General features: G+C 44.7%; 1 protein-coding gene across 2 annotated transcripts in view; it reads left to right on the top strand.

Annotated features, from left to right (window-relative positions):
- Positions 1-988: 988 nt before the first annotated feature.
- The window catches only part of Pitrm1 (pitrilysin metallopeptidase 1), a 34,157-nt gene continuing 11,149 nt past the window's right edge, over positions 989-23,996 (top strand). Inside the window, exons 1-20 of one of the 2 annotated variants that reach the window (XM_085831300.1) lie at positions 989-1,061; positions 2,429-2,528; positions 5,199-5,305; positions 5,763-5,914; positions 7,925-8,039; positions 8,123-8,219; positions 9,115-9,275; positions 10,320-10,446; positions 10,700-10,788; positions 11,839-11,967; positions 12,515-12,628; positions 13,117-13,213; positions 14,469-14,603; positions 15,893-16,031; positions 17,482-17,598; positions 19,844-19,976; positions 21,138-21,258; positions 21,373-21,449; positions 21,677-21,842; positions 23,059-23,159. In XM_085831300.1, the coding sequence (XP_085687426.1) occupies positions 1,006-1,061; positions 2,429-2,528; positions 5,199-5,305; positions 5,763-5,914; positions 7,925-8,039; positions 8,123-8,219; positions 9,115-9,275; positions 10,320-10,446; positions 10,700-10,788; positions 11,839-11,967; positions 12,515-12,628; positions 13,117-13,213; positions 14,469-14,603; positions 15,893-16,031; positions 17,482-17,598; positions 19,844-19,976; positions 21,138-21,258; positions 21,373-21,449; positions 21,677-21,842; positions 23,059-23,159 (2,333 nt within the window). In that variant the 5' untranslated portion in view covers positions 989-1,005. Of the gene's footprint in view, positions 1,062-2,425; positions 2,529-5,198; positions 5,306-5,762; positions 5,915-7,924; positions 8,040-8,122; positions 8,220-9,114; positions 9,276-10,319; positions 10,447-10,699; positions 10,789-11,838; positions 11,968-12,514; positions 12,629-13,116; positions 13,214-14,468; positions 14,604-15,892; positions 16,032-17,481; positions 17,599-19,843; positions 19,977-21,137; positions 21,259-21,372; positions 21,450-21,676; positions 21,843-23,058; positions 23,160-23,996 lie in introns of both variants that reach the window. The other variant, XM_085831299.1, reaches the window with a different exon arrangement.

Below are 23,996 nucleotides of genomic sequence, written 5' to 3'. Positions count from 1 at the left end.
CACACCCTAAGACACACCCGTGTCTTCTTTCTAAACTCGAAATGAGCAGAGGAACAAGAGGAGCACATGCAGCGAACCTCAAGTCCTTGCTGGAGCTCTGAGCCGTCCAGGCTGTGCTGGGGATGTCTGTGAGGGGAACACAGCTAATGGTGATATCGTGCAGTTGGGGACTTGGGTTCCTGCTAGTGTAACGTACTTGAAGCACCATCCCAAGAGCCTGAGACACTGGCTGTGTATCATCTGAACCTTTTCCACCTATCACTCTGGTACTACGGATGGACGAAGCAGGTTTACAGTTTCATTTGAGTTAACCAAACAGGACACAGGGTTCACACCACTTCACCCCCACAGGCCTGCACCATGCTCCTCCCCCTCATCTGCTATGCTCCCCAGCCTAAGCCCCACCCCATATCTGCACCAACCTGGTCCAAAACCTGCAAAAGCTAGGTCCTTCACTCATGATCTCCCACCACTCACCTGAGCCTGACTGGCTCCTTACCTGTCTGGGCCCGGTCCCTCATCAGCAAAACTCTACTTATCATCTTCACAACTCCCTCTGCCTTCCAATATCTCCTCTCACCTTGTCCTCACCTGCCCAAGTACCCCAGCACACGCTCCGTCCCTTGGTTGCTTACACTGGGTTCTTACATCACCCTGACCCTCATTGTCCTTCATCAGCAAATGCCTTGTTTCTTTTTGCTCGGGATTGGTTCCTTCCAGCAAAGCCCCCCTATCACTTGCCATCCCACTCCCTCCCTCCCCGCTACCACTTTCGGCTTTCTATTCGTTCTCCCGCCCGTTTTCCTGGACCGCCCATCACTTATCACTCGCTCTCCACCCTCCCATCACCTCGCTCCTCCCCACGACGGAGGACCCTCCCTCCAGCCTATTAGAGACGTCGTCTCCATTCCACCTGTCCAATGAGAGTCTCGAGACCGTTCCCCGCCCCGCGCCGTGCGTCAGGTTAAAGGCAGTCCCACACTGGCCCCACGCTGGTCACATGCCATGTGGCGCTTCAGCGGTCGGCGGGGACTCTGCGCTGTACAGCGACTGAGCTGCGGGTGAGACACTCCTGGTGGCAACAGCGAACGGGCAGAGGCGGGGCCGGTATGAGAGACTTCAGAGTCTCTGCCATCTCTGGGCCTGGGTGACAACCTCTCTGGGGCTCCTGTACCCCCAGACTTCTTACTGGTGCCTTCAGTACCCCAAAACCCTCTTCCGGGCTCCCTAAACCAAGGATTCCTCTGTCCTACTTATACCAGAGGACCCCTGCAGGGCCTGTAAATCGCTCCTCTCTGTGGCGGGGTACAGCACACTTTCCTCAAGAAGCTGCTGTCCCAACTACCAGAGTTGGGGTGACACCGGTACTGCAAGGGGAGCCAGGTCCAGGGCACTGTCCTGACCCACTTTCCCTTCTGGGGCCTTTGGTTTTCCCAGAGAGAGTGGGTGGTCCTGAGTGTGGGATACCAAGGCTGTTTGAAGTTAAGATAGGCTTTGATGCGGATCTTAACTGTGTAATAAACGGCAATTTATGGCTCATTAATATTTGCACCGACTCATTTGTGTTACAAGGCATCCTTTAGGGCTCCATGACAAGCTGCTGTTTTTGTAAACTTATGCCTCCTGGAGTCAAACATTGTGTGGGGACTCGATTTATGAAAAAAAATAAATAAATAAAGGTGCGTTTAAAGAGTGTTTGGCTTTCATGCTAATCCAAACCCTTATGTCAGAGTGTCGCCAAGAGTGAGAGTGTGGGGTTCAGGGAGCTTTTGAACTTAAAGCAGCAGTTTTATTTGTGTATGTAGCTTCCAGAATGTCAAATGCATGAGCCATCCCAGCCTTTTGTCCTTCAGCGTTATCATACACATTCTCTCTTGGTGATCAACAGTTGAATATCTATATCTAGAACTTTCTGTCTGTGAGGAAAACCAGTCAATTTCAACATATTTCCCTGCTGCTGCCAGTGGTGGGGGTTTTGTTTTTTGTTTTTTCCTTCTGCCCTCACAACTTTTAAAAGGGATATTTCTGAGATCTTAGCATAGAAAATGTCATAAACCATACAGTTTGGGAAAATAAGTATTTTAAATGAGTCCATTGATACTAGGCCAGATTGCCCTGACAAGATTGTAACTCTTTGTTTTGTGTGGTCATTTCCGACAGACTTAAAATTTTATGTTTGCTTTTTTCTTTGTAATATCTGTGTACAGTCCTATAGAAAGTTTACCTGCATACTTGGTACCCTGGCCAAGGCTAAAAGCTTAATTGGAAACAAGTCTGAAATGTCCAAGATTTTGGAAGATGCGGGATACAAACTCCTTTTACTCTGTCATCTTTATCCTAGGGGGTTATTTACATATATCACAAAGGTATTCGACCAAACAACTTTCCAGGACTCACTAACTTGGAGAACTTTGTTTAAACCCAGCAGGGTACACCACAGAGTATGGAGGGAGAAGAGTGGCCAAGCCTGTGAACGAGCTCTACAGTATAAAGTGGGGGAGAAAATCCACGGGTTCACTGTAAACCAGGTACCCACTCATCCATCCAGCCGTTTTCTTTACGAATCAGAGACAACAGATTTTGTCCTTGTATCCCTGGGACCTGGTAAGCCTCCGGACACGTACGTGGTGGACGCTCCAGACAGCCTATGATGAAATGATACCCAAGCCTTAATTGTACCCTCATTCCAGATATTAGAAAATGACACCCCAACTCCAGTGGGGCCTCTATATAGTCGAATCCACTGATGTTTCTGCACCTGAGCCTGATCTCTCGCTTCCATCAGTGCAGATGCTATGTGCTGTTCCCTCGTCTGCTCATTCCCATTCTGTCACCAAGTACAGTTGCCTTAGACGGACATAGAACCTTTTTTTTTTCCCTGTCTTACCTTGGAATTGTTAAGAAGAGATCGTAAACCAGTATTTACTTGATTTACGTTAAAAATGTGTTTTGTTGACTCTTTTGCTCGTCTTTGTTTTTTTACTTTTAGATTAAAACTTTTACATTACTTTTTATTTAGTGTAATTATTAGAAAACTGGTATACGTCCGTGAGTTCAGGGTTATTTTTAAATATTTAGCAAGTTTATGGCCAGCCTGAGACAGACAGACACACACACACACACACACGAAAGGAAAATCAACACTTCAAATTTTTGGTCCCAGGCTTTGTACTGTGCTTGATGTTTTAACAAATACAAGAAGAAGGCAGGGCCTGTAAGCTAGAAGTCCTTGTGCAGCTGTAACAGATGGCAGAATGTGATAAGCTTGTAGCAATAAGCAAGGTCAGTGACTGGGAGCATCAGTTCCGGAGAGATGAGTCAGGAAAATGGGTAAGAGTGTCACGCACGCTCTGAAAGGCTATACGGAGGAAGTTAACTTTGTAGTATAAGTCTCTGGTCTTGCTCAGAATGACACGTTCTTCTCCTGATGTTTCAAACTAAAGAGAGACTTGAAAGAAGTGGTAAATCGTGTTTGTCCAGAAAGCCATGATTAGGCAGGTATCACATTATCTCCTGGTTTTAAGGACATTTGATCATCTATCTAAGTAAATCCAGAAACAGTAAACCAGCTATAATTACACAAGTGTCAACAGCCCCCTTTATTCTGTCATTTGTGTGTCAGGGTCTTGTGACGCAGGAGACTTGATTCATATTATATCTCTGTCTGGAACTTCCTGTAGAGATGTGGACAAGTTATGTTCATGGTCTCCAAGAAAAGAGAATGATAATGGTATAGTTATCATATTATGGATGGTCCGTGATTGAAGGAAAGATGACCAGCTGACATGAACGTGTGGCAGGATGTGTGTATATGTGTCTGTCTGTCTGTCTGTCCGTGTCCGTGTCCCTGTAGGTGCCAGAGGTCTTCCTTAGGGGTGTCATCCTCAATCATACTAATATATATATATATATATATATATATATATATACACACACACACACACATACATACACATACATGGTTTTTTTTTGAGTCAGATTTCTATGGGTGAACTCAAATGCTCACTGTAACCAAGTTGAAGGACAACCTTCAACCTCTCCTATCTTCCCAGCTCCTTCTCCCAGGACCTGGGGTTACATGTGTGATCCACCACACTCTGTTTCATGTGGTGCTGAGATTGGAACTCAGGGCCTCCCATGCTGCAGACCCTCTCCAACTGAGTTGCATCTGCAGCCTTGAGACAGGATCTCTCACTAAATCTGGAGTTTACCGATTCTGTTAGGTTGACTGCTGGCCAGTGAGCTACACGACTCTTCCTGTCTCTGCCTCCTTGGTGCTATGATTATAGACATACTCTGTTGTGTCTGGATTTCGGTTGGTCTTGGGGATTGAACTTAGGTCTTCTTACGTGTGCATCAAACATTTCACTGACTTATCTGTCTCCCTAGCCCCCAGAACCCTTTAGCCTATATTAAGGACTCTAGAGACAGTCCAGTATGAAGTCATTTCTCCATCAATCCACTGTTTCCTCCCTGGAGAGTAGGGATCATTCATTTTTATTGCAGGCATTTATGTTATAGTTCACCGGAAAGAACACAGGCACCAGGTGGATCTTGAGAGCATAGACACCAGGTGGATCTTGAGAACATAAAACTTGGCTCAGTAGTCATTAACTCTGAGGCAGGAGGATCTCTGTGAGTTTGGGGCCAGCTTGGTCTACAAAGCCAGGCTCTTATACACAAAAACCCTGTCTCAAACAAGACAAGTAATTAAGACCCAAAATAGTAAGTACGCTCAGTAGCCTTGAATTGGGTCTTAATTTCCACGTCTGTGAGATCAGGAATTCAGATAAGATGGTCTGTCCCTGTAGGTTTCCTGACATCTTGTTTAAGACCAAACAGCCATTTTTTTTTTGCCAGAAAAAGTAACTTAGTTGGCGAAATACTTGAAAGAGAATCTAAGTTGGATCCTCAGAATCCATGTTAGAATAAAACAAAACAAAGAAAAAATAAATTCCCCCTTCCCCCCCCCCCAAAAAAAAAACCCAAGGATGGTATGATATGCCCGTAATCCCCTAACAGAAGAGGTAGGAACAGGAATTGGTGGATTCCCGATGCTCATTAACCAGTCAGCATGGCATACTCGGGAAGTTCCAGAGCAGTGAGCATGCGCACACACAAGAAAAGCTGATGCTCCTATCCTGGTATATTGAGTGAGTCGTGCTGCGTAAGTCTGCTCACAGTCTCCTTCTCCTCAGGTCACTCCTGTCCCCGAGCTGTTCCTGACAGCCGTGAAGCTCAGCCATGACAACACGGGAGCCAGATACCTGCACCTGGCAAGGGAAGACAAGAATAACTTATTCAGGTGTGTGCTCCTTTAGGAGTGTGTTCTTCCATGTCTCCATCTAGCACACCTACCATGCAGCCTAAAATGAGAGGATGCCTTGCCAGGCATGGCAACTCGCCGGGAAACCCAGTACTGGGGAGGCAGGAGCAGGAGCATGGCTGCAAGTTCCAGGCGGTGCTAGGCTACATAGTGAGTTCCAGGCCAGAGTAGGCGATAGTGAGAGAATATTTCCACTTCTCCCTCTTTTCCCAAAGAGGAAGATATATGAATTCATCTAAAGATTCTCTCGTGTAGATACATTGAAATTTTACAGTATGACTGGGTGATTTGTACATGATAGACGCATTTTATTAAAAGATTGTGGTGTGAGAATGATTGTTTTTATTGATTCAGGGTGGCCACGGGTTCGGGAATTACGTTACAGGATATTGGGCTAACCCCTTGTCACCTGTTCACTTTCTTTCCTGTCCCTCAGTGTGCAGTTCCGCACAACCCCAATGGATAGCACTGGGGTCCCCCATGTTCTCGAGCATACTGTCCTCTGCGGCTCTCAGAAGTACCCATGCAGAGATCCTTTCTTCAAAATGCTCAACAGGTCACTGTCCACATTTATGAATGCCATGACAGGTAAGAAGGACATTTTGAATCAAAACCATGTTTTGCACAGACACTATTGCATATGCCAGCAAGATTTTGCTGAAAGGACCTTGATATAGCTGTCTCGTGTGAGGCTAGGCCAGTATCTGGCAAATACAGAAGTGGATGCTCACAGTCATCTATAGGATGGGACACAGGGCCCCCAGTGGAAGAGCTAGAGAAAGTACCCAAGGAGCTAAAGGGGTCTGCAACCCTATAGGTGGAACAACAATATGAACTAACCAGTACCTCCAGAGCTCATGTCTCTAGCTGCATATGTAGCAGAAGATGGCCTAATCAGCCATCATTGGGAGGAGAGGCCCTTGGTCTTTCGAAGACTATGCCCCAATACAGGGGAATGCCAGGGCCAGGAAGTGGGAGTGGGTGGGTTGGGGAGCAGGGCGGGGTGGAGGGTGTATATAGGGGACTTTCGGGATAGCATTTGAATTGTAAATGAAGAAAATATCTAATAAAAATTGTTTAAAAAAAACATGTTTTGGGGGATTTGAAGAGATAGCTCAGCGGTTAAGAGCTCTGACTGCTCTAAGTTCCCCGTAACCACATGGTGGCTTATAGCCATCTGTAGTAGGACCTGATGCCCTCTTCTGGTATGTCTGAAGAGAGCAACAGTATACTCATAGAAATAAAATAAATAGATAAATCTTTAAAAAAAAAAAAAAAAGAAAGGAAGGAAGGAAGGAAGGAAAAAAAGGAAAGAAAGAAAGAAAGAGAAAGATGGATGGATGGATGGATGATGTTTGGTCCATCAGACACCAGTAGAGAAATTATTTTCTAGGAACAAGAATAGACTTAATGTTGTACAATATTTTTTAAATTATATTTACTTTATATCCCAACTGCAGTTTCTCCTCCCTCCTCTCCTCCTAGGCCTCTCCCTCTAACTCCCCCACCCTCCTCCAGCAACTCCTCCTCTGTCCTGGGTGGATAGCAATCAGCCATGGCCTATCATGTTAGGTTGTAGAAAGACTAGGCTATTCAGGCTAGAAGAGGCAACCTGGTAGCAGGAGAGGGTCCCAAAAGCAGGCAGCAGAGTCGGAGCAGCCCCTGCTCCCACTGTTAGGAGTCCCACGATAAGATCAAAGCTACAAAACTGTATCATATGTGCAAAGGGCCTAGGTCAGTTGTCTGTCCTCACACTAGGTGAAAGACGTTAGAAGCTGAATGATTTTAGGAAAGATGATTGATTAGATTATTGAAATGGACAAACTAGGGGTGTCAAGATGGCTCAGTTGATAAAGTACTTGCCCCTCAAGCATGAGGACTCATGTTTAGAATGCTAGCACCCACGTGAAAGCCAGGTAGACTGGTGTGTCCTTACAATCCTAATGTAGGAGAGGTGGAGGCAGAAGCACCCTTTGACTTTTCTAGCTGTTCTAGCTGAATCGGCGAGCTCCAGACTTAGCAGAACACCCCGAGTCAAAATATAGCGTGGACAGTCATTGGCAAAAGTATCAGCCTCAACCTGCGGCCTCCACATTCACACAAGCCCCCGCGGACATGCACCTAAGCATGCCAGACATGTACACACTTACACACGTGCACACACAGTTAACAAGTATGTAAATGACATCCGGAGTCTTAGAACAATGGTATGGCAGTGTTTCCAGTAAAGTTCAGAACAGCTGTGGGGCTGGCCCTACAGGCTCTACAGTGTCGTCATTAATGTTTGTAGAGCTTAAATTAGGTCAGTTGCTCAAGCTTATATCAGTTAAACAAGTCAAGCAGCCAATCAAATCAAAGCATAGAGAAGGTGACTGAAGAGTTGGTGCTGATGTCTGTTCTTTGAGACTTGGGGATTTGGGAAAGGCTGAGGCTTGGAGTGATGAGCAGAGTGGAATTAATGCATGTGTGGCTTCTGCTTTCTGTTTTCACCGGAGGGAAATACTTACTGAAGGAAGTCAACCAGTGAGACTTTAAAGTAATGAGTTTCTGCAGGCGTCTCAGATTTCAAAATCTCACGCTTCATTCATTTCTCCCCAGCCAGCGATTACACGATATATCCGTTTTCCACTCAAAATCCCAAAGATTTTCAGAACCTCCTCTCGGTGTATTTGGATGCCACTTTCTTCCCCTGCTTGAGGGAACTGGACTTCTGGTATGTAATGATCACTTACAGGATTCATGCTGCGGTCATCTGCCCACTACCATGGTTTATTTATCCAGTTCTCATTTGTTTAGGCAGGAAGGATGGCGTCTAGAGCATGAGAATCCCAGCGACCCTCAGACGCCCTTGATCTTTAAGGGGGTCGTCTTTAACGAGATGAAAGGGGCATTTGTAAGTGTTCTGCTGCATGAAGGTTATCTCTTAAAGAGATCTGTGTATTTGTATGTAGCATGTTCATGCATGAGTGCGGGCTTTAACATGCCACGTGCATGTGCAGGCCAGAGGGCAGCTGGAGGTGTCGTGTGCTCACCTTCTACTGGGCTCTCCTGTTTTTCACACGAGGCAATCTGGCCCATGGTTCTGTGGAGCATCTCCTTTTCCCCACCTCCTCTCTTGCCGTGGGAGTGCTGAGCTTACAGTACATCGCTAACACACTCAGGTTTATGCGTGTACTGCAGGTTTGAACCCAGGTCATCATGCTTATGCTTTAACCACTGAGCCCTTTGTTAAGTTTTGAAATGTGTGTGTGCTTGCAATATAGGAGACCTATTGTTACTTACTCTCCTCACCTCCCTCCTTAAACTATCTGAAGTCAGTACTGTGAGCGGAACCCTTCAGTGGTAGAAGGGTGGGTCTGGTTTCATTATACCTGATCTGGAGTAGGACAGCCTGCCCTGGCCTGGCCTGCTCTTCCAGAAGTACATGGGGTCGTTCATCAACTCCAAGGTACTCTGATTCCTGTGGCCTCTCTGAATAGCAAACTTGTTATCCTGTAGACTCTATTTGGTATCATTTTGGTCGTGAGACTCCATGGTAGTAAGTGACATCCTTTTGACTGTGGACCAAGGAATTCTCGCTCATCTATCCTTATCCCACCATTACTTTTCTCTCTGACTCAGCTGGGCAGTTGATGAAAGACAAACTGCGCAGTTAAGAGAGCCAGTCCTCAGGTCCCAGCCACAGATTATGAGTAACTTGAATGTGAAGTTAGACTGCGCCTGTGCAGCTCTGGGGTGGCATTTGATTGACAAGTATCTTCATTAACTGATTTATTTTCGATCTCAAGACAGACAATGAGAGGATATTCTCCCAGCACCTCCAGAACAAGCTGCTTCCTGACCACACCTACTCCGTGGTTTCTGGAGGGGACCCACTGTGCATCCCGGAGCTCACGTGGGAGCAGCTGAAACAGTTCCATGCTACTCATTATCACCCAAGCAATGCCAGGTAGTGTTGGGTGTAGAGGTTTGGTCGTAGATCAGTGGATAGTTGACCTGTATGCATTCTTACATCAAGTGATATATGGCTTCAAATTTAGTGAAGAAACATATGCTGAACAGATCCGTAGCTCTGGGTGAGATTGGAGTGTTTTAGTTTACCGACAGACCATTGTAAACGTCAACAGCCATAACTCTCAGTTGGCAGTGTTTAGTGGTTACAAACCACCTTTAGAGTCACCTCTGCTGGAGTCCCAGTTCCGCATCCTGGTCTGTGTCACGGCCAACTGATGCATAGGTTGTGAATGGTAGTGTCCACGCTGAGACTAATGCTCACCATACTCATGAAGGCTTCCGTTGTCTTTGGCAGAAATGAACTTTATTTTTGTTGTTGTTATTAGTTTTGTGTGTTTTGCACGTGCTTGCATATGATTCAGCAGGTTGGTTTTGTGTTGTTTTATTTTTTGAGACAGGGTCTCATTGTGTAGGTCTGGCTAGTCTCAAGTTCACTATATTGATCAGGTGGCCTCAAACTCAGCGACATCCACCTGCTTCTGACTTCTCTAAGTGCTGGGATTAAAAGCATCTGCCACCATACCTGGCTGATAGTTGAACTTTAAATGATAGCTCTGATAGGAAAGACAGATGCCTCTGGTATGTGTAGTCTTTTTTGCTGATGGTTACCTAAGTATAGTGCATTAAAAACATGAAATCTAGTCATTGTAGCCTGAAGTTGAGGTTTTTGAAGTTCCTTATTTTGGGCTGTCAATCTTAGTTACATTCTTATATATCTTGCCTGTCATGGGAACTCATTTGCCTTCTGCAGTGCCTTTATAGCAGGTGAAAAATAAAGCTAAATACTTTTCGTTTCGTTTAACCAAATCTTCCTGCTTGCTCTGTGTAGCTTAAAACCAAAATGTAGTCCTATATGCAGTTGATATTCATGGGAAGATCAGCTGGCATATACTGGTACCCTCCATGTTATGCGAAAGCCTTGGGTGTTCATTGGTGCCCCTCTCACGCTAGTGAGTGCTGTGTTCCCTGGACTTTGTAGGTTCTTCACTTACGGCAATTTTCAGCTGGAAGGACACCTGAAGCAAATTCACGAAGAAGCCCTGAGTAAATTCCAGAGATTGGAGCAGAGTACAGCGGTGCCTGCCCAGCCGCACTGGGACAAGCCTGTGAGTGTCCCACCAGCTTTTATTGGTGTGTCCCTCATGCCTGTGAAATGGACTGAAGCGCACACTGGGACTGTGTAGTACAATGATGGTTTGAGAAATTGCCCTGGGCTGCACAGTACGCTTTGCAAGACTGAGAGCATGATTATTGGTAAAAGCTGACTTCCTGCCAAGTGTGTGCCACGTCCAGATAATCTGTGCTTGTTTAAGACCCTTTGTGCTCTGTGTCTGCCTGAAGTGTCATATCATTTTGCAGAGGGAATTCCATATAACATGTGGCCCAGATTCACTAGCTACGGAGACTGCCAAGCAGACAACTGTCAGCGTTAGCTTCCTCTTACCAGAGTAAGTATGTGTTGTGAAATTTATTCTTGAGAGAAGAATAAGGAAATAGACAGATTAGAAGGCTAGGTAATTCTCCGGGGCTAATGTGATGAACAGGTGGGAGGGTTAAAAAAATCAATTAAGTTTTAGGAATAAAGAACAAAGATCAAGGTTTTAATAACATCAGAAGTGGAGTTGGGAAAAGAAATTTTGCCAGCCAATTAGAGAAAAGGTTTCTTTTTAATTATATACACACACATACACACACACATACATACACATTTTCTCTCTCACAAATACACAAACAAACATACACAACACACACATACACACATACAGACACACAAGCACACACATACAAACATTCATACACGCACACAGACACACACACACATACATTCATATGGTCTCTATAGTTCAGTCTGGCTTAGAATTGCCTATGTAGCCAAGGCTGACCTTGAACTTCTCCCTGCCTCTGCCTCTCAAATGCTGTGATAGTCAGTGTGTGACACCACTCCTGGTCTTTAATTCAGTGCTGGGAAGTAAACCCAAGCTTTCAAGCATGCCAAGGCGAGCACCCTACCAACTGACCCACATTCCCTTTCCTAATTAGTATATATTACTGTGAATTAATTAGGTAGTATTAAATGCTTCCAGAAAAGAGCCTGGTTTTAATTGTTTAGCTTTTGGGTGAGGGTGGAAGGAGGAGCAAAGGTCATGCCAGGAATAAGTATCGGCTTCTGTGACGTGTGTGTGTGTGTGTGTGTGTGTGTGTGTGTGTGTGTATACAACTACAAATGCACATGTGTGCATGCACACAAATTTTTAAAGAAGAAAATATGCCACTACTGCCAGGGATGGATCTGGGGGACATGAGAAGTGTGGGGAGACTGGGAGGGGTAGAGGGAGGGGAAACTGCCATCAGAATGTAACATTTGAGAGAAGAATAAAAAATTAAAATGTTTGAGTGTGTGTGTGTGTGCACGCGTGCACACACACATACACATATATGGATAGCTACTAGGAGATTTTTTTTTTAAATGTTCTCTTATATTGCCCCCCTCAATGAAGTATCACTGACACATTTGAAGCCTTCACCTTGAGCCTTCTGTCTTCCCTCCTGATTTCTGGACCCAACTCCCCCTTCTACAAAGCTTTGATTGAGTCTGGACTCGGCACAGACTTTTCTCCTGATGTTGGGTAGGTTGGCTGTATTCATTTGGTTGTATTTGATTAGTTTGACATAAACAAGTAGGATTCAATGTAGGTGATGGGTTGGTTTGATTTAAATTGACCTGAGTAATTTAGTTAATTTGATTAATTGACTGATTTGTCCAGATGGCCTTGGCATTTTCAGTCCCCCTGCCTCAGCCTCTGGAGTAACTGGGATTATAGGCCTGTGGTCCAAGGCCTGGATTTATTGGTCTTTTACATTAATACCACTTGCTTTGGGCTTTAAAATTCATATCATCAAGCATTCCTTAAAATATTAAGGCATTGTAAAACAGCAGTTTATTGTTTCTAGAATTATTTTATCATAACATAAAAGGTTAGGTATACTGACTTATTTAAAAAGGTATGAGTGTACATGTGACTAGCTACATACAGGAAGCAAGTGCCTGAGAATATCGGTTTAATGCGTTCTCTAGTGAGACGTGATGAAAAAGGCTTCAGTCCTGATGTCAGTGAAGTACGTCCCAAATGACAGTGCTTGGTTTTTGATAGTCTGCCTGTTTCTGCTTTCTAGATATAATGGCTATACACGGGAGGCTTACTTCAGTGTCGGGCTTCAAGGGATCGCAGAGAAAGATGTCAAGACGGTCAGAGAGCTCGTGGACAGGACAATTGAAGAAGTTATAGAGTACGTGTGTGTGTGTGTGTGTGTGTGTGTGTGTGTGTGTGTGTGAGAGAGAGAGAGAGAGAGAGAGAGAGAGAGAGAAAGAGATGGCAGCCTGCTTCTACCCTTCCTTCATGAGTGCTCTGTGGGAAGGAGTCTGAGCCATCTCTACCTCTAGCCTCTTGATGTCATGAGACATGTGTTGGTTCAGTTTAGTTCTTACGTATTTGAGTTTTATCCTGGATTTCTTTCTGGCATGGCGTGGTGTGACATTTTCATGTATTTCTATGATTCGACCTTATTTTTCTTTCTCATTATCACACCCCAGTCCTTGCTGTCTTTCTTTTTCCAATATGTGCGCACGTGTGTGTGTGTGTGTGTGTGTGTATGTAATATATCACTTGTGTAATCGTCTCATTATTGCCTCTGCCACCGTGTGCCTCCGAGACCTCTCTCTGTTTCAGCATCTCATTTATTAATTTGTGTGTCTCTTTATTTTTTTTTTTTTTTAGGAAAGGATTTGAAGATGATCGAATTGAAGCTCTGCTTCATAAAATCGAAATTCAAACGAAGCATCAGTCAGCCAGCTTTGGCCTGACCCTGACGTCAGTACGTGATCTTTTCACCACCGCTGCTTTCTCTTCTGTGTTGTGTATTGTTCCTTCTTTCTTTTTATTTTCTTCTTTTCAAATATTTTAGACAAGATTCTGCCATGTCGCTGTGACGGCTGTAAGCTTAGTTGTCCCTTAGCCTCCTGGTTGCCAGGGTTACAGGCATGCAGGACAACCACCTTACTAGAACTGTGGTTCTTCACAGCACTGAACATATTGGTTAATACTAACAATTGATTTTCATCTGAGTCTTGAAACTTCTACTATCCTGAATCAAATACAAATATACTTCTGATTTAGTTTTATTTTTTATTCGTTTTAAAGATCTTTTAAAAGTGTATGTGTATGAGTGAATGCTTATGAGAATTTATGCTCACTGTGCATTCAGGAGCCGCTAGGGGCCAGAAGAGGGTATTTGATCCCCTGGGAACCAAACATGGGTCCCCTGCAAGAGCAGTCACTTTCCTTACCACTGAGCCGTCTTGCCAGCCCTTTTTTGTTATCTTTCAATTAGCTTGCTTAATTGGCTGATTGTTTTGTTTTCTTTTATCGGCTTGGGAGTGTATATGTAAGTGTGCAGGCTTATGTGTGTATGAAGAAATGTGTGTATGTGTATCTGGGTGTGTATGTGGAGGCTGGAGGGCAAGCTCAGATATTGCATCTTAGCTTCTGTCCACTATTTTTTATTTTTCCTTAAGACCAGTCGCTCACTGGCTTCTCATCTCATAGGCAAGGTTGACTGGACCGTGAGCCATAGGTGCTCACCTGTCTCTGCCTTCCCAGCATGCATCACTGTACTTGGCTTTTTTTCTTCTTCATGTGGGTTCTGAAGATCACACAAAGATGGACGTGTTTGCAGAACAAGTGCTTCACCAACCAAACTATCTGACCAGCACCTTAATTGGATATTTTGGGATATTATGTTTTTATATGAAATAGATTTTTTACACAGCTAACATATTATGTATCGAAAACAAAATAGAGTTAGTAGGCCTCTCTCCAAACAAGTAATGATTTAAGAATTTTGTTATAAACCGTTATTTCTTAGGGCTGGGCAATAATAGGGATTAAACACAGGGCTTGAACATAACAGAAAATTGCTATCTCGAGCCTTTGGCCATGCGGTTTTTAAGTGGACAGTGGTATCATGACAGACTGTCATGCATTTTATGTTTGTGGGGGAGGGGAAGGGGCCCAGCCTAGCTTTTCTGAGGGATAACAGTGCATCCTGTATCTAAAATTCTTTGTTGTAGTATATAGCTTCTTGCTGGAACCATGATGGGGACCCCGTGGAGCTCCTGCAGATTGGAAGTCAGCTGACTAGATTTAGGAAGTGCCTTAAGGAAAATCCAAAATTTTTACAAGAAAAAGTAGAACAATATTTTAAGGTAAGAAACTTAGAGAGTCTATCATCTGTAACTTGATAGTTAGATTTTAAAATATTGAAAAATGTGACATTGCAAATTGTGAAATCAAGATCTTAGTCTATGTAAGTAGTTTCTGCTTATAGGTTTTTTATATGTATGTGTGTCCCTATGTTTGTAATAAGAAATATGGCTACATATACAACTTAAATCCTACTTTTGAGATTATAGTGCAAGTTCAGTCCTTAGTTACAGTACGTGCATGTATAGAATGGATTATTTGATGCTTATTTCCCTGCTTTTAGCAAGTTGTGCTTTCTGTCTGTTTTCTCGTATACTCTACTTAATTTCCGAGTGTCACAGTGACCTATTTTGAAAGCTTTCTTGTCATAATTCCATGATTTGGGACAAGGAATATAATAATTTGACCTATGATTTCTCTGTCTTCTATATATATCCACCCCTCACACACTTTGATTGAGTTGAGCCCTGGCATACACTCAAGCTAGCTTTGAACTTTCAACCTTCCTGCCTCTGCCTCCTGGGTGTTGAAATTACAGATAAGCACCATCACTTGTAGCTGCTGTGAGTTCTTACTGGAATCTAATCCATCCCCTCTCCTTGTAGAGTTACAATTGAGCATCGTGTATATATGCTCAACTGTTGAAGGAAATAACAAAAGCATTTTAAGAACAGATGCTTTATATTTGTTCAGTGTCAGTTTTGTCCATGTAACTTATAAGCCAATAAATTGTTAGTTTCCTTCCCGAGGTGGATGGGGTGGCACTTGCCTGGGATCCCAGAGCTAGGGAAGCAGACGCAGGACGATCAGGAGTCAAAGGTTATCCCTATCTCTGTGGTTAAGTTTGAGGCCATCCTGGGCTATCTGAGACCCTGTCTCAAAACAACAAATGAAAACTTGTAGTTCTAGCCTTTCAGGAATTTATAGTGCTAGATAAAAATTAATTTTTAAGTTGTCTTAACTTTTATGTAATTCAAGATATTAGAAAGTGCAGGTTTTCTTTATAATCAAGATGTACATTTTGGGAAACACGGGGATTACAGTAGGCCTAATTGCAAAACCAGTGTGTATGGCTCATGTACTGACCAGAGAACAGGTTTGCTTGTGAGGGTTCCTATGGCCTGCATGGCCCTGGCTGCCAAACAGCCCTAATGAAGTTCTCATCATTGAGAAGGTGGGTAAGCAGAACTGTAAGCCCAAGTCACGCTGCTCTCAGATGTTTTAATTTGTTCAGATCTAGTGTCTCCTAATCGTGTTTTAAAATGGGTTGTTGTTGCCATGGTTCCCATAGAAGAATCAGCACAAGCTGACTTTATCCATGAAGCCAGACGACAAGTATTATGAAAAGCAAACTCAGATGGAGACAGAAAAGCTGGAGCAAAAGGTGAATTCTCTCTCCCCGGCGGACAAGCAGCAGATCTACGAGAAAGGTCAGAGGGATTCGGGGTGACGGGACTTACTTGGTTGGATGTGTAGGAGGGATCCGATTTGTATGACTGGCTTGATGTTCCTTGGGCATGAACTCGGGGCACTGTGCGAGCGAGCAAGGCAAGTGCTGCCCCTCAGTCAGCTCTGTCTCCAGCCTTGCACTGTTGCTTCTGAGATGATGTCTTGGCACTGGCCCTGAACTTTGCATCTCCCTGCCTCTGGGTAGCTGGGATTACAGGCTTGTGCCTCTCAGCCTGGAAACACTGTTAATTTCATCAGTTGTTCTCAATCAAAGGCCACTGTGTGTATCTTCCCCTCCACCACCACGACCCAGGAATAGCAATGCTTGACAATAGGACATTTTGTCTTGCTTTTAAGGCCACCTATCAGTCTTAAATGCATGTGCATCCTCCATCCTCCATGCAGCCCTAGTGAACTTTTTACTCCTGATAGCTACAGGAAAGGTATTTTTGAACACAAACAGACTTCAGCTATGTCATAATGGGTTCCAACCGTGACATTTGGCCATATCAGAAAATTGACACTCCAGTTCATTTACTTACATCAGCTCATAGTTCCAGGCTATGAGGGATCATAGGAGGGAAGTTAGGGTGACAGGGAAGTACAACAGCTATCACAGCCCATCCAGAGTCAAGATCAGAGTGCAGAGTGTACTCGCATGCCCACTTGCCTGTGCTCAGCTAACTTTCTTCCCTCTTAGGCAGTTCAGAGCCCAACTCAGGAATGGTGGCACCTACACTCAAAGTAGGTCTTCCTACCTCAGTTAACTCAAGACAATTCATCACAGACATTCCCAAGGCATCCTGGTCCAGGTGACTCCAAGTTGAAGGCTGAAGTAGGGCAGTAACACAAGACATTAATGATAACACTCACATTACAGGAGGTGTGTTTCCTGTACACATGCTCTGCAGAGCCCCTTTAAAGTGGGCACAGCACCGGTGCCTTCAATGGTTGTTTCAGGCAGTGGAGTTTTAAATCATGTGACTCAGTATTTGGAAATTTTATGAGTTAAAGCCGAGGCAGAAAATGCCTGGAGATAGGAAAAGGCTTATTAGGGTTAATAGTCAATGTCGGACTGGCATGAAAGACGAAAGTCCTCACCGCAAGGGACCTTGTGCTTTGAGGAAAGGGAAAAGAAAAGCAGCTGAGCGTCTCAGTTATTGACTATGAGTGTACACAGCAAGGAGCACTGGGCTGCCAGGGTAACTGCAGAATCTCGCAGTGATATCGCTTTGCCTAGGCGTGGTGCGGCAGGTCCCTTATCCGCTGTGATGATCATGTCCTCTCACCTTGGCTCAGAGTGGCTCATGCTGGATCTTGGATAATGCAGAGTAGTATATCCAGACCCTACAACCCTAAACCTCACAGGCCGGTTCCTTTGGGTTTTGTTTTCACTTTTTGTTTGTTTCTTATCTGTTTTTTACACTTTAGGTTTAGAACTACAGACGCAGCAAAGTAAACATCAGGATGCCTCCTGCCTCCCAGCATTGAAAGTCTCGGACATTGAGCCCTCCATGCCTTTCACCAAGCTTGACATCGGCCTTGCAGGTCATCATCAGGCCATTCCCATGGGGGCCTGGCTTCTGGGACTGTGTTAAATAGCACTTTGCCATGGGTCAGATGTTCTCCAGAAAACATCTCAATGAGCAACCTGTTTGTAGAGCTCTGTTGTTTGTATGCCTTGCAAATTATTATTGCTTGGTTTGTATGTGCAGGTATATATGCATGCGTGTGCTATGTGTGTGTGTGTGTGTGTGTGTGTGTCTAGGCCAAAGGCCACTCTTGGGTTTAATTCCTCAAGTGCCATCTACCTGTCCTCACTGGTACTTGGGGTTTGGAGTCCAGCCAGGTTGTAGATGGAGAGAGGCACCTGTCTCCATTCCCAGCTCAAGGCTTACCAGTGTGTACCTCCACTCCTGTCCCCCACCCCCTTTTAAGTAGATTGTGAGGATCAAACTCAGGCCCTTGTTTTCACTGAGCCTTTCCCAGTCCTTGGGAATTATTTCAGCTTTAGTGAGGATAGATTTCTGTCGTCACTAAGAAGCCTTGTGTATTCCTGTGCGTAGATTTGAGGGCATCAGGGCCATTCCCTGCTCCTGGGATGATCAGGTGAGGGTGTGAGTTAGCCAGAGGTTGAATTCAGAATGGCTTTTGTAGGAATCCTCCAAGCCCTTACTGCCAGCTACCTCTTTAACTTGGCTGTTACCAGTGAAGAGGGTGTGGAGGGAAAAGGCCTGGAGTGCTCTTGACCTCCCACTTCACTGCTTCTGGGATCCCAGGCTTGCTTGTGGCTGGTGGCATGAGACACAGTTATCTCTAGGAGAGCATTTTCCTGGAAAATGATAGTTTTTATTGATTCAGACCAGGGTTGGGCTTCAATGTACAGCTGTGGAGGCTAGGATGGGATTTGATTTGATATGATTTGATATGAACTGAGAGTCTCCTGTATGCTAGGCAAGCATTTGGTGACAACCCCAGGATAGGTACACTGTTTCCAGTGAGGCATCTCCAACCTGCCTTGCGTATTTTAGTGGTGATTATCTCACTTGTCATGTCGGATATATTTGTGTATGCAGCTGAGAGAGAGTGGGTGTGTGTTTCTAGAAATTGGGGTTCATGTTTTGATCTTTTAATCTACAGATTCTTTGTATTTTTCCATTTTCATATGTGTGTGTGTGTGTGTGCATACATGCATGTGGGAATGTGTGGGAACGTGTGTGCATGTCGAGGATGATACTGGGAATCATTCTCCACTGACTTCGTGCATTGTTTATTAAGGCAGGGTTGAGCGCTAGGACTACTCTTGCTAGACAGCCTTTTCTGGGGAGTCCCACCTCCAACCTTCACAGCTAAAACTGCAGGCAGCTGCTATGCCCATGTGACATTTTACATGTCTTGTCTGTCTGGAGATCCAAACTCTGGCCCTCACGCTTCTGAGGCAGGAATCTTACCTACCGAGTAATCACCCAGCCCCTCGTATATTTTATTTAGAAGTAAATCTCGTTAAGTGTCTCTAATAAGTTTCTATTTCTTTAATAGGGACAATAAATCAGTCATCAACCAGTGCTTCCATACAGTGTAGGGCACTGTGCTAGGTGGGTGTATATAAAATAGAATCAAGAAAACCTACCTCCAAAGATGGAGAGACACCCTAATCATGGGGCCACTGAGGGCCATTGAGGGCTTGTTGGGTCCTGAAGACCAACAGCGTGTAGAGTAGATGCTGCGATGGAGTCGGGTGTTGTGAGCGTGTTCATCCACGCAGACCTAACAGTGCTGATGAAGGGAAGCGCTCAGTAGAGGGCTCAGTTACAGGTGAGACCGACGCTGAGATGCTGCTGAAATGAGCTGCGAGGTCAGAAAGACAGGACTCTTCTCCATCTCAGTGCTTCAGCGAGCAGGGATGCCCTTACACTGCAAAGGGTTTCGGTTTCATACCGATATGAAAGTGCAGCGGGAACCCTGTATCAGCTGCCGGAAGTGAGCAGTACATTTCTATGTTCCTCCGAGCTTTACGCTTTCATCCTTGACAAGCAGTAGCGTGATTCCTTATATGCTATGAATGACTAGGGGCTGGGGGTGTAGCTCAATTGGGAGAGAACTTGTCCAGCATGCGAGGGCCCCTCCCTACCTGTAATCCCAGGAAGAGAAGTCAAGACTTCAAGGAGATCCTTTGCCAAAACATCTAGTGTGAGAGCAGCCTTGGATACATGAGACCCTGATTTCAAAAACAACACAACAAACGAATTGAAAGTTGATTAATTAAACCAAGAGCATTGCTTCTGTGTTCCAGCTGGAGACATCCCTGTGCAGTACTGCCCACAGCCCACCAACGGCATGGTGTATTTCCGAGCCTTTTCCAGTTTAAACACACTGCCAGAGGACCTGAGGCCCATTGTGCCTCTCTTTTGCAGCGTGCTGACCAAGTGAGTTGTGGAACGCAGTAAATGCACATATGAGCTGCTCAGCATGTTTTCATGGTGTGTGTGTGTGTGTTTCTGTGTGTGTCCTTTATGTATTTGTGTTATGTTCATGCCCTCCCTGGGAGTCTCTTAAACTTAGTGTTGTCACAGTGTGCACAAGCTACTCTCTTATAGTCATATTTTCTTATCATAAAAAATGTTACTGTATGAATCCATGGAAGGAATAATACCTGCGAAGGCATCTGTTCAGATGAATCGCCAAGGCTCTTGAAGAAAGGAGAATATACTTAGGAGATAGGAACAATTCAGCGTAAGGAGTAGCTGCAGCTTGAGGGTGTCTTGGCAGAGCTTGGTGGACAGTGAACTCTGTCTACTTCTCTGCAGAGCTAACTGCAGCAGCTGCTTTCCCCCGCCAGGCCAGGGTGTGGATAGGTTTGGAATTGTGCGTTGAGGTTTTCTTGACAGTGGCAAACTGAGAAGGAGCAGCTGCCGATTTCCTCGCTTCTTATAGGGCAATAAAGAGAAACCAAGGCTGGGACATGGCCCAGCTGAGGACTAGATTGCAATGGAAAATGTCCCTGACCTTTGGGACATTCAGTCCCCATTTTGTCCCCATTCTCAACCATTTCAGTAACTCCCAGTGTTTGCCCTTTTAAACCAGTTTCCATGCCCCTCACAGTCGTCTTCTGGGCTCAGACGATAATGTTTCTTCTAGACATATCAGCACACAGAATTTCTACATGTTTTTCTCAGATACCTCCCACCCCATTGCCAGATATTCGAGCAAATGACGTGAGCATATTTAGGAGGAAGAAAGTACTCGTAAAAGATGTACAAGCTTAAGGCTGGAAGATCACGTTCAGCCTGATATCTTCACTAAGGGGCACTAGCTAGCTAACCGAAGGATTTAGCTAGTGTCCTGAGCACTGGACATGAGTTCCAAATGGAGAAATGGGTTTGTACCTCTGTGAGAGGGCACATGAGCTATGTAGAGAGTTGATGCCAGCATGCTTTCAAAACTGCAAAGTGTACAGGACGTATGGAGAGTTGTGGTTATTGAATTAGCATACATAAACTGTGCGTTTGAAAATGGTAGGCACAGATGCTAACTTGAGTGCTACCCAAATGGGCTCCAGTGACTCGGGTATACTTCTTGTTCATCAGGTTAGGTTGTGGCATCCTTAACTACAGAGAGCAAGCCCAACAGATTGAGCTCAAGACAGGAGGCATGAGTGTCACGCCCCATGTGCTCCCTGACGACTCACAGCTGGATACCTACGAGCAGGTAGGTACCCCTTCCTGCTCCGTCATGATGTAGTCAAAGGCTTGTTTCCAGGGTGTCCTCGTTTTTAATGGTACCCTAATTAATTTTATCTTGCATCTTTCTTTGGTGATACAGGGTGTGTTATTTTCATCTCTCTGCCTGGAGCGGAACCTGCCAGACATGATGCATCTGTGGAGCGAAATATTTAACAAGTAACTTTACTCACCCGTTTATTAATAAGTGAGAGTATGATATATCTAACTCTGAAATGCTTTGCCAAGTGATTTGCCTCACTTGTCAGATTCTAGTCAGATTTTACTTGTAATTCCTAAGCACACAGAAAAAAAAATTGAAAGATACTGAGTTCCTCTGTAATAATTTCCCTGTGGTATTGGAGTGAAGCTGGCTCACTCTCTAAGACATCCCTCTTCTTCTGTAGTCCATGCTTTGAAGAAGAAGAACACTTCAAAGTGTTGGTGAAGATGACTGCTCAGGAGCTCTCCAATGGAATTTCAGACTCGGGCCATCTCTATGCAGCCCTCAGAGCAAGCAAGACACTGACACCTTCAGGGGACTTGCAGGAGACCTTCAGTGGGATGGATCAGGTGGGCACTAGCAAGGCCAGGTGCTGGTCCTGATGAGCAAGGCTTCCTGAAGTTGTTAATGTTCTCCAGTCATACACGATTCTACCTCAGAAAACCTTCTAAAAGCTGGGCGTGCTGGTTTTATGCTTGGATCCCAAGCCAAAAAGGCTGATGGATCCCTGAGGATTGCTGGCCGGCCAGCCTAGCCTACTTGGGGAATTCCAGGCCAGTGAGAGAGAGTGTCTCTTAAAAATGTGGGTGGTTCCTGAGAAATGAAAACAAAAGATGTTCTCTGGCCTACACACACACACACTTGCATGCATGACCATGAAAAATGCTTGTACATGCATAACCACACACCCATACACTGGAACCAGAAAGCTTCTAACTTACTACTGATTTCTAATTCCCAGACTTCATAGAGGAAAGTGTTTGTTTCCTTTCTTCTTTGTACTACACAGTCCTTCAGCTTCACCCAAGCTGGTAGTTAACACGCATGTGCACACAAATCCAGGACACATCCAGTGGCCAGTCACAACCTGTATTAGGGATGTTCGCTATTCAGTCCTGTCCAGAGAAGAAACAGACAACTGGAAACTATGAAATTACCACTGACATAAAAAAATTACAAGGCGCCAAAATTATTGTTATGCTGTGCAGACATCCTTTTCTATAACTGCCAAATTCCAGAGAATCACAAGTCATACTCTGGCATTAGATATTCTCCTGCTAGCCTTATAAAATACCATAATTGAAGGCGATTTAAGGAAGAAGAGATAGAATCTATGCTGGAAAGGCATGACATCATGAGACAGAAGCAGAGACGTATTTTCCTCTATACCCAGGAAGCCGAGAAGAGGAAGTGGGGTGAAGCTACTAACCCTCAAAGCCCACCCCAGTGGATTTGTATTATGTTCATGCCCTGATGGCAGTCACTACCCAGAGAGTCATCTTGTTTGTTAAGCTTAGTGTTGTCACATTGTATACTTTGTGTCACATTTGCTTTCTCATATCTGCTTACTGTGGCACACCCCTTCCAGCAAGGCTCTACTTCCCAGGAGTTCCATAACCTTCCCGGTCATCGCCCTGACCTTCCAGGAACCAAGTATTTAAATGCATTAGCCTTTGGGAGACTTTTTGATCCCAAGCACTGCAGCTGTCAGGTAAAGTCTATTTCAACCGTGCAGGATTTGGCTGTCAGTGTGGTCTGACTCAGTGTCTGCCTCCTTTGGTTCAGGTGAAGGTGATGAAAAGAATTGCAGACATGACAGACATCAAGCCCATCCTGAGAAAACTGCCCCGGATCAAGAAGTATCTACTAAACTGTGATAACATGAGGTCGGTGTCCCGCCTGTCCCTAAACAGCTCTTAGGAGTCCCACCATTTTGTGAATTGTCATTTTTAGGTATTTTCCATTTGAAGACGAAATTACCTGAATTTATCTTCAAAACAGAAAGTGTGTTGGTGTAGGTGTTAGGTTATAGGACTGACTCTAGACTTTAAATTAATGTGCTGGGGGAATAAAAAGAATTACATTTTAAATTAGTTAAAGTTGCATGAGGTGGACAAGAAAGCAACGAGTTAAAGTCTAGAACTGCGGGCTAGAGAGTCAAGAGCACTGACTGTTCTTCCAAAGGTCCTGAGTTCAATTCTCAGCAACAGCATGGTGGCTCACAACCATCTGTGATGAAATCTTATGCCCTAAGATTCATTATCTTTTCCCTATCTTCTGTGAGACGTAGAGAAGGTTATCTTGCTCAGTATCAGTGTCCTGGTTGGGGTTTCTGCCGCTGTGATGAAACACCATGATCCAAAGCAACTTGGGCAGGAAAGGGTTTATTTGGCTGACATAACCAGTCACTGTCCACTGAGAGAAGCCAAGGCAGGCACTCAAACCAGGTGGGAACCTGGAGGCAGGAGCTGATGCAAAGACCACAGGTGGGTACTGCCTGGTGGGCTTATTCACTGTGGCTTGTCTGCCTGCTTTCTTATAGAACCCAAGACTACCAGCCCAGGTTGGCACCACCCACAGTAGGCTGGTCCCTCTCCCATCAGTCACTGATTAAGAAAATGCCCTAGTTGGATCTTACAAAGCATTTTTCTCAATTGAGGTCCCCTCTCAGATGACTCTAGCTTGTGTCAAGGTGATAAATAGCTAGCCAGGACAGCCAGTGT

The sequence above is a fragment of the Mus caroli genome, unplaced genomic scaffold (assembly GCF_978045245.1).
Source record: "Mus caroli unplaced genomic scaffold, Mus_caroli_1 scaffold_15, whole genome shotgun sequence".
Lineage (NCBI taxonomy): Eukaryota > Metazoa > Chordata > Mammalia > Rodentia > Muridae > Mus > Mus caroli.
This window is presented reverse-complemented; position numbering and strand designations above follow the sequence as displayed.